Here is an 11033-nt window from a genome sequence, read left to right as displayed (position 1 = left end):
TACCCAAACACAGTTGGGCTTCATGTCCCTTAACAATTAATTTTTTGGTGGCATTTTTCTTATGCTGCCTCATTATAGTTTCAGAACTCTCGTTAACTATGTTCAGTTGGAAATATGCTGCTTTTTGCCAGGGTTTCATTTTGGTTTTTAAATTGGTCTTAAAGTAAAATCCATGTAGCATTAAAACATCTTTAGAAAGTTTTAAATTTAATTTTGTTCACCTTCAAGTAATCGTGATTTGCGCTTTATAGGATGTATATAATGGAATTGGAACAAGAAGTGCAAGGTGTGTTCTCAAAGTGTAAAAAAACAAATACCAAAAAAAAAAAACATTAGTCATGGTTTCTGTGAAGTGACACAATAATGTATGTACTGTGGGTTCGACATGATGAGTGGGAAAGTTAGACCTCTTCACAACCTCCATGAAGAAATTGACCAATAAGAAAATAATCCTGATCTTACATTTAGCCATGTGACAGGATTTATGAGCTTTGAAGTCATCAAAATTCAACAAGTTGCTTCTTTTTGCCATTTAAAGCCATTAATATGTAAAGGTGACTTGTGCTGCTGCATCACTCTGTGTGTGTGTGTGTGTGTGTGTGTGTGTGTAAATGAAGCCAGTGTGTGCCACAGCCCATGCCTCACTTGGACCAAACACACACACACAAACACACACACATGTATAATTCCTGAAATGCATACACATGCAGACACACACACACACCTGACATGTGACACACGGGCAGCGGAGCGGGCACATCACAGCCGGGGCGTTTTAATTGCCTGTAATTTATGCGGTGTGTGTGTGCTGTGTGTGTCTGGCTGTCAGCCTCTGAGATGATGCTGTGTGACAGCTGCAGTCCAGCCCCTGGAGCTAGCCGCTCATAATGACACATTAGACATACTAATGATGCTTACGCGAGTCCACTACTGACGCTACCTACCTCCACCGCTCCAGCCAGGCTCTGTGCTTATGTACACCCACTCTCTTTCTGCCCATTACTGACCTTTACGTCTCCATTCAATCTCTGCAAACACTGCCACGTGAAAATGTCTTCTCCTTTGGAATAAACTTATACTGATGTCCATAAACTGATACTGATGCCCACCTCTGCCACCGCTCGTCATGGGAAGAGTCACATGTGGAATCTCACATGGGAATTCAAAGCACATGTGATTTTTCGGACTCATTGACCTGTGTAACTGAACATGTGTCTTTTTTTATTTATTTATTTTACTTTCTCTTCATTCTAAAGTTTTTAGAGTTTCAATCTACAAATTTTAAATTTAAAGTAGAAGTGTATAAGTATATAAGTGTGTTTCACCTTTCTTTAAGGGACTGGCATTATAGAAAAGTCAAAATTGCTAACAGCACAAAACACCAGATCAGGACCACATTTGGAAAAAACAAAAAAAAACAAAACATGGAGGTGTCGCAAGAGAGGCATACTTTGAATTTTTCGAAGTGTTTTTAACTCACCAGTGTTGTAAAAGTCTGGAAGAGTTAGATCCATGTGATTTTTGGACCTCCTTTGAATAAAGACTTGTTGATTTAAACTGAGGAAGCACTAGAACTATCCTCAACACAGCTGAATCTGCCCACAGTTCATCCCACACTCTTCATTTATTTTTATGATGTCCATATGAAAAACTTCAAATGAACCAATGACTCCTTGTAGATTTTGCTTCTTTTTTCTTTTGTGCTCTGTTTAATTGTGTGTTCCTCTCCTTTTCTGTGTGTGTGTGTGTGTGTATGTGTGTGTGTTGGATCAGGGATGCTGAGGTCCCTCATGCGACAGGGGCAGTATTTCTGTCACGAGTGTGGGAAGAGTTTCAGTCAGCCCAGCCACCTGCGCACTCATATGAGATCCCATACAGGTAAATACAGCCAACATCTACATCAAAACACACTCAGAGGAATACAGATCACACACGTACACATACAGTTCATGTAGTGGCCAGACAAAACAATAGACGAACAACAATACTATTTCTAAATCAATACTATCGCCAATACTATCGGTATGCGTCACCTTTTAACCCTTGAGTGTTGCTGAAATTAGCTTTACATGGTATTTGTTTGGGGTCAAACACACATTTATTTGCTATTTGCAGTAAATAAAAGAAGTTTTGTGTAAAGTGTAAAATTATTTCAAATGGAAAACAGAATGACATCATCAAGGAGCAGCTGCACTGACATTAAGTGACCTGTACAGCACGTGAGAGAGGTCTTAAACCTGTCGAACGACCTCACCCCACCTCCTGCTCTTCATGTATTGTTAGACGTTCCCATTTTTCTGGCCACTCCTTCAACAGTCACTCGTTCCTGTGCCACCTGTATGCGCACCTCGCCACCTTCGCAGCTATTTATCCACCCAGAAACGCTCACATGAGATATAGCGATTATATGCGCGGGTGGGGGATTCACGCTCTCGACAATATCTCATCGTCTGACTCTCCATACGTCGGCTACGTCCCTGCATTCTCCGAAATAAATCAAAACAGATCTTTTTGTTCAGTTGAGTGTGACAGCCAGTCTGTGAGTCCTTCCCCGCCCTGGGCCGGGCAGCTGTCTCTATTTTTTAAACTGAAACATGATTTGCTCCAGATACTGACCTGTGACAAATTGTATACATTATTAATCACATGTCAATTAGAGAGATGGAATTGTGCATTCTAATGAAGCAGAACAGCATTTGTCCATGCCAGCCTCAAGAATCCATTTGCATGTGTCCCGATGCCATTCACCAAACAGCTTGATTTAGACGTCCTGCCTTTTCCTGTACTTTCTCCTTTTCCCCCCTCTACTTTTCATTTTCTTGTCCCCTTTCCTTTCCTTTTTCTCCTTTCTTCACTTTTCTTTTTTATTCCCTTTCCTTTTCCTTTCTTTTATTCTTTGCCGTCATCTCACTCTTTTCTCTTGTCCCATTCTTCTTCGTTTTCCCCTCATTTCACTTTTTCTCCTGCTCTCTTCCTCTCCCCTCTTGTTTCCTCTCACCTTTTCTCCTGTCCTCTCCTTGGCTGCCTGCTTCCATCCCTCCACACCTCTCCCCTCTTCCTCATCCTCCTCCTCCTCTCCTCTCCTCTCCCCTCCCATCTCCTGTCCTGTCATGTCCATCAGGCGGGCCGGCAGTGATCACAGTAGACAGTGAGTTAAGTAGCTTCTTTATAGAGAGTGTGAATGATATGTGGCACAGCCAGTGATTCTAAGTGACAGAGGCCAAATGGTAAGTGATGCAGTGCTCAGCTTCCCCTAAGCCCTACTGTAAACACACACACACACACAGTACATTAACACACACACACACACCCTTGCATAGGCTCTGTAAACACTTGCCGAGGCTGTAATTAATGTTGTCACCAGCGGTTGTCTTCAGCATGGACGTGCACACGCAGAAAAGGCCAGCCACCCCGAGGCCTCCATTAACATGCGTCATATTAAATCACTGACTTGCCTCCACCAGGTTCCATCACCATCATCACCACCATCATCACCATCATCACCATCATCATCACTGCCAGCCCCCCTCTATTAGCAAGGGTGCTGGTGGCAAACACTACACTGTGCGGATGGTGGTGGAAGAGAAAAAAAAAAAAATTCTTGTGTGGATCTGGTAGAGCTTTTAACCGAATGCCCCCCCTCCCCCTTCCTCCTCCTCCTCCTCCTTCTCCTCCTCCCTGCCCCCCCCCCCCCCTCCTTCTCCCCCCACAGTTGGGTTTGATTTTAACGGACTCCACAGAGGTACTGACGCTCACACCACCGCTTCTGAAGCTCCCAAACAAGTATGTGGCACGATGGCTAATCACTGGGCTCCCCCCATCGCTTCTGCATGATTCTTATTATGACTGTCTCACCTCTGCATGTGCGTGTCTGTGTCAGTCCTGCACACCCCATCTTGTTGTGAATGTGTTTTTTTGTTTTGTTTTTCCATTTGTAACACTCACATATGGCACCCTCTGCACCTGGCATTAACACCTTGCATCCTCACATCTGAGTTTTTTTGTGTTTGTTTTGTTGGTGCTGGATCACACCTGACATCAGCATGTGTATCCCCTCCACATATCACAGTTGTGTCATTGAAAAGCTTCAGTCTTCGTTTCAGTTTTGGTGACTTTTATGTTTTAATGACGCTTGACAGATTAATGGTTCTTTTATTAATGGATAAATGGCAACCTGACATTTTTAAACCTCACTGGATGAAGTCAGAAGCACATATTGGGGTTTTTTCTGTACTTCTTTAACTGCTAATTTTTCACTTAACACTGACAAAACTGTTGTGCCAAATTGCAGATTCTTGCAATACACGATTGCTTCCCTTCTTTGTGTTATAAATACAGTTTGGTTTGTCTTTGTGTGCACTAAATTTACTCCTATGAATTTATGAATGGCTCTATAGTACATTTTGGGTGCCTTCAACCATCGTCTTTGCTTCATTATGTAAATAACATAACAGAAATTATCATAAAAACCTTGTAAAAACAGTTTATGAAAGCTCTTTAAAATGTTAAGCAATCAATCAATCAATCAATTCACCTGAATGACCCAAAGTGGTAGAATTTGATTCCAGTGGAGTGTCCAGCTACAGTCCCATCATCACTGCACAAAAATCAGTATCTCATCAGATATCAAACAACAAATATCCCAGATACACACAACACAGCCGTTCTGTTCTGACTGCCAGGAGTCTCGTCTGAGCTTTTGTTGGTAAAAATCCCTCATATCTTGCACAGGAAGTGATAGGTTTCTGTTTCTGGCTTTTTTGGAGTGCACATCAGAAGAACTGCACGCTGGTAGTTCTTATGAGGAGTGATCATACATGCAAACATCTGCGACTGCAGTCAAAATATCCACCCGTCTGTTGTTGGCTGTGATTCACTTCCCGCATCACTTCACTGAAACACAGGTGAAAAAAAAAAAAAAATGTCCAGGACAGGTGACACCTTCACATGTGGTCACTGTGTTTCAGCTGGAAGTGTCGGCATGTGGGGTAAAGATATGTAGTTTAACGCACGGAGGAGCTCCACCTAGAAGAACTCTAACTTCCTCACCAACAGACCTCTTAGGAGGTGAAGTGCAAAAACACCACAACAGACATAGTGACTAAAGCTAAAATCATTAGTTGATCGATTTGTTGATTAGTAGAAGGACAGAAAAAAACAATTTTAACTATTTCAAGTAGAAATTCTAAAAATCCAGCTCATCGAGTGTGAGGATTTGCTTCTTTTCTTTCTTTTATGATAGGAAATTGAATATCTGTGGATTGTCGGATGGACAAATAAAAGTCCTCTTAGCTCCTTTAATGACTTTCAGAGTTTTCAGAGTCAGTGACGGAGACAAGCATTGGGGTAGAGAGAGCAGAGGAGTAAATCTGTTCTGCTTTGACATTCGGAGAGAGCTGGGTTCTACACACTGCGCTTCCATCTTAATTAATCACTCACATCACACACAGACACACACACACACATCCGCATGGACTCAAGATTTACCGCACACTATGAATGATGGGAGCAGGCGCGGCAGAGGGGTCCAATTAGATGTAGTGTTGACGCTGCTTTACGGTGACGATAACCTTTAGCATAATGTAGTGCACCGGTCCCGTCAGCGATGTTTCCTCGCAGGACGATGTCATGGAGGTTCTCGCTTTCCTCTCACGTCTCACCCTCGCTGTCTTTCCAGCTGTTTCTTTTTTTTTTTTTTTGATTTTTGTGTGATTAATTATATCTTTTTTTTTGTTTTTATCTCCCTCTTTCCCACCCCAGCTCCCCCCCTCCCTATCCTTTTCTCTGTTGTGTTTCTGATGATGTATGATAACAGCTATATTTCCCTTTTTCTTCTTCAGGGAGAGGGGTGCGGGAGGGGCACGGGGAGTCATTTGTTTTCCCGCTTTGATATTCCTCCATTTATCAAAATGATAATTAGGTGCAATTAAATGGCAATCTCATTTGTTTTGTTCAGGTGTTTGTTGCTTATTTTTTTTATTATTTTATTTATTTATTTATTTATTTTGCCGAGGTGTCTGTGCCATTGTAGGTCAGTCTAATTAGAAAAGAGTATAGGGTGTATAAGTGTGTGTGTGTGTGTGTGTGTGTGTGTGGGAGTTGGGGGCTGTTTGATTGAGAGAAATGCACAGAGAGAAAAGTAGGACTGCTCAGACAGGGGATGTGTGGCGCTTCTCTCCAGATGGCAGGAAACAGAAAAGGAAGAGTTTGTCCATCTGGGTCAGGATATGGAAGCAAAGTTAACTTTTTAAGTGAAATTAGGTGTAAAAAAATGAAATGTGAACATTGGTCTTGACCTGCATAATGTTTCCCTACTTTTAGTTAAATGCCATCATGTGTCTTGGTTTATGTTTGTCTGTGTTTGCGTCTTTTTTTTTTTTTGTTCCCACTGCAGCGAGTCTACATCGTTGTGTCTTGTTAAATCCTCTGTATATTCACAATTGCTTAAAATGTATTGTCCTCTCCAAATCCTGTGGCCTCTACCTGACCTATCAACCTTTTGTGTGTGTGTGTGTGTGTGTGTGTTCCTCAGGGGAGAGGCCATTCTGCTGCCAGCTCTGCCCATACCGAGCCTCTCAGAAAGGGAACCTAAAGACGCACGTCCAGAGTGTCCACCATATGCCTTTTGACAACAGCCAGTATCCAGACACAAGGAGCTTGTCACTGAGCCAGGAGGAGCGAGGAGCGCTGGCTGCCAAACAACCACCAACACCACAACAACAATAACAGTCAACCCTCTGATAGACCAGGATCTGGACTCGGGACCAGGCTAGTCAGGGAATCACACAACCGGACAACACCATCAGCATCACCATAAAAATCACAGGACTGGAAGTTGGACCCAAGACTCACGACTGACTTTTTGAGCCTTTCCTCTCCATCCATCATCCTTTAATGACCTTAGAAGAATTTTCTACAATGAAGGTTCTTGTAGTTTTTGGAAGCTTTTTTTTTAATTATTATTATTATTGTAAAGAAGCTAGTTAAAGCTGTGCTAGGCAATTGTAAAATCACAGAATAGAGCCACAGAAGAAGAGTGTCTTGTCTCCTAATGGAAAGAATTGTGCAGTTTGAAGTTCAGGTGTCAGGTGTGCACACAGGCGGAAACTTTACTCCACACAGAAGAAATGAAGAGTGAAAGTGTGAGCAGGAAAGCAGCTTCTTCTGTTTTTTTTTTTGTTTTTTTTAAGTGTGAAGTTTGGCAAAAATGAGGAAGCTGTGTGTAGTTTACATCACCTTATTGATATTTGAATATAGTGGCCCTCAGAATTGATAGAGTTACCTCTTGCTGCCATTTTGGAGGTACCAGTGCGTAAAGTTGCTTGATGCAGCTTTACAACAAGGAAAAACTTAACTTGAATACAATTGCGTTTTAATCGCGGACTGTGGCGCTGCATGGCTGCTGTGGTTGGCCCCCTCTCCCATTACTTTTTTAGCTTTATTGTATGGATTTGTGCATTCCTCAGGACACCATTCATCTAAGAGATGGCATGAGAGAGGAGACGATGCACTGCCCTTCATCAGCAGTCAACTGACACGTTGCAAGTTCGTCTCCTCTGGGCTCTAAGTCGTGAAGATGAAGACTTTGCATCTGCGTGTGTGAGTGTGTCTGCGTGCACAAGTGTGTTAAACTCACTTCCCTCCACTCCAGAGTGCAGTGACCACTCTGAGGCTGTGCAGCTGATGATTAGAAGGAGAGAGAGAGAGTAGTGGAGAGAGGTAGGATTAAAGAGAGAGCGAGAGAGAGAAAGAGAGAGAATGCTAATGGGGGTTTCTGCTTTAGTGCTCATTAAAAAGAGTGTGCGTTTTTAATAGCCAATATAAATGAGCGTACCATTTTTATGGTCATTCAATTATTGTCCATTTAAGAGGAAGGGAGGGAAGTGGAGGCAGTTTTCCTCCATAACTCCATCATATTAGGGAGTGTTTCCCACACCGACACTTCTGACTTTGAATTAGACTCCAAGCAGTGGGAGTGGCAGGAAGACGTTAGTGGATTGCACAGACTTAACTCCAACTTATGTACATGCAAAGGAGAATGTGGTACTGCTAGTGTTAGCTAAAAAGATGCAGCTTAATATTTCTCATTGCTAAAAGGCAACTCTGACTTTTTGGCCTGTCGACCGCCTTAAAATATATGTGATTAAATCTTTGCTACCAAAATCTTTATGGTAGAGAGCCTGTCATCAGCACACGATACCTTAACACAACGCTTCCCAACTTAAGGGTCTGGACCCATAACAGGGTCGCAATGTAATCCGAGGGGGTCAAGACAAGATAGGAGAAAAATCAAAAATGTAAATTCTACACAAAATTAGTTTTTTTTTCTGAATTTTCTATTCCCCTTTTTTGTAAAATAGTAGAAATCATCTAAAAAAATAAGCAATCTGAGAAGGGGAAAATCTGAGCCAGGCTCGCCGTTTCTCCGTTTCCAAGTTTTGTGTTAAGCTAAGGTAATTGGCTGCTAGCTGTAGCCTCATATTTAGCGGACAGCCGTGAGAGTGGTATTGTTCTTTTCATCTAACTTTTGCGAAGAAAGGAAATATTTCCAAAAATGTCCAACTATTGCTTTAAAATTGTCAGGTTTGCTCAACAAATTAACAAGGAGTATAATCCAACATGTATGCTGTGTATTAGCAGGCACAGAACAAACAACCAGAGATTCAGAACTGTTTTTGTCACCAAATGTTTTTTGCAGACTAATGAGCCAAACTACCATGGCATGAGTCAAATTTGTTGAATTGTGTCGTGAAGATTTTACATTGTAGAAGGACAGAGTGAGGAGGCCAGAGAGAGAGAAGGGGAGAGAGAGAGAGAAGCCAGAGGTCGGGGGTCAGGCTTCCAGAGAGTTCAGGGATGAATACACAAGGTGCAAAACGCTTTGAAGCCTATTGGAACTGTAGAGCCGTCACAGCCTTAACCCAGGTGTGAGTGAGAGTGTACATTAATGCATGTGTATGTGCATTCTTTTCAAACCTCTCCATACTGTATAAGAGGTTCACTAACTTCTGTGTACTCCAGCCTCCCTCTAGATGCTTTGTATACTAGCCTACCTGCTCTGTGATGAAAGCCTGTCTTAAGTTTGTTGGCTGGTATAAAGGTATCAACTGTTCTTTGCAAGGATGAACAGTTTTTGGGGTTAATTTTTTTTCCTCTGGTGCCCTGTGCTTAGTTTTCTCCCCTCAGCGGTCTCCAAGATTGAATAAGCCATGCCTTGACACGCTGGGGAAAAGAAAAAGATAAGAAAGTAGCTCCAACTTAAAGAGCAGGAGTCACACTGTTGACTTTTTGATCGCAAATAATCTAAATTCACACCAGTTAAAGATCACGGAGCAGACAGAGTACTGTACTTCCCATCTATTTTGAGACCTCAGTAGTTTTTACATGATGATGAAATGGTTGTGAGACCGGTAGGTTGTTAAGAAAAATGCATACAATATCGTGTGCTTGAATATGCCTAATAATACACACACGTGTATGTTGAAGGCGTGGGTAGTGAAAATACTTGAAACGGATACTCTAGCCTTCGAGGTAGTGTAGTACTAATACCAATGTACAGAATTCCCTTTAAGATTAACTCCTCAGTTATGAATTTGTACTCCGAAGTGTGACTTAGAAAAACTACGAAGCAGGAGTGAGTGTATGTAATATAAACTGTATATCTGTAATCCACTTTTACCAAACCCTTTATATACAGCAGTAGAAACCAAATGGCATTACTAGTGCACTTAGACTAGGTTACTGCTTTAACTGTTCTCATTTTGTCCAATTCTAGTTAAGGTTTCTTTGAGAATGTCTCTTTAATGGTGCCGGCTAACACACTTCAATGTCATTTCTGTTTTAGAGGCTTTTTTTTTTTTTTTTTTTTTTCTTAGGGTGAGTCCGTAGATTTTAATGACATGATTTGTTCTGTGACGGCTGTGTGGCACAGCTTTTTAGCTATGTTTCCTCATGGACAGTTTGATAATACTAGGTGCAGCAGTGCTTATTTTTTCATAAAGATGTAAGAGTGTGTTTTTAGTCTCTCTTTGCTAAACTGTAGGATTTGTTCAGTAGCTAGTCATGGCTGCCCTCCCAGAGGGGCTGGCAGGTGTTGTTCTTTCTCTTTGGTTGGGTTTTTATCATGCCTCTTAAGTTGTATTATTTGTTGTCCGTATTGCTTTTTTTATTTGTTATGAACTTCATGATTAATTTACCTTAGAAGACATTATTATTCCAAATGTATTTGGTTGATATCTGTATTTATTATCACTTCAAAAAGGATGAGAGGACAGAGGCAGACAGGAGCATTTGTTTTAATTTGATTTTTCTGGGTTGTTTTTGTTTTATACCATGTCGTTTTCAAGCCAGCAAGCCGATGTGAAAGCTCTACCTCGTCTGAGCCATTCTCAGTTCTGTTACACTTTTGTACATCATTTCAAAAAGATGTAATGTCATGTCCACAATAAAGACACACAAAATGGCACCTGTTGGCAGCGTTTCATCTGGTTTCGCTTGTTTTTGCCGCTGTGACTGAACACGTCCAAGTATAGATGAAAAAGCTTCACAGATTCACAGTTTTCACATTTTATTTTTCCCTTTTACTCACACTACTGGTGTGAAATTTACAAAGAGCCACGCAGTGCACTGTCTGTGGATATTGACAGGATTAAAAACTGAACATATTTTGTATTCCTGCGTGTCTCTCACACACGGCTTATTCTTGGCCGGGATGCTCGTGGTCATCAGATGTTACTGTCAGCACTGTGACCACAAGCTGTCCTTGAATATCAACCTTAAGTATTGAACAGGGTCAGTCAGTCTACGTTCCCTGCCTCACTGCACCTACAGGACATAAAAACCCTGTGAAACATATGGTGTGATTTTATTTTCTTACAATTTAGGACTTGTCATTTTACTACTATGTAGGCATATGATTTGCATTGTCACCGGCAACAGAAAGATTCTCTGTTCAAAACTCATTGGGGCCCTTAAGTGTGAAGTTCATATGTTGTCCCCATGTTTGTCTGGGTGAGTGCTCCGGTTATCTCAGA

General features: G+C 41.6%; 1 protein-coding gene across 4 annotated transcripts in view; it reads left to right on the top strand.

Moving 5' to 3' along the window:
- The window catches only part of LOC130172556 (zinc finger protein 516-like), a 47949-nt gene extending 37484 nt beyond the window's left edge, over positions 1-10465 (top strand). For 3 of the 4 annotated variants that reach the window (XM_056381355.1, XM_056381356.1, XM_056381353.1), the window contains exons 4-5: positions 1774-1878; positions 6533-10465. In XM_056381355.1, coding sequence (XP_056237330.1) covers positions 1774-1878; positions 6533-6726 — 299 coding nt within the window. In that variant the 3' untranslated portion in view covers positions 6727-10465. Of the gene's footprint in view, positions 1-1773; positions 1879-3712; positions 3784-6532 lie in introns of all 4 variants that reach the window. The other variant, XM_056381357.1, reaches the window with a different exon arrangement.
- The last annotated feature ends 568 nt before the right edge of the window (positions 10466-11033 follow it).

The sequence above is a fragment of the Seriola aureovittata genome, chromosome 7, assembly GCF_021018895.1.
Source record: "Seriola aureovittata isolate HTS-2021-v1 ecotype China chromosome 7, ASM2101889v1, whole genome shotgun sequence".
Classification (NCBI taxonomy): Eukaryota; Metazoa; Chordata; class Actinopteri; order Carangiformes; family Carangidae; genus Seriola; species Seriola aureovittata.
Note: the sequence above shows the minus strand (reverse complement) of the source record. Positions and strands in the feature narration are given on the sequence as shown.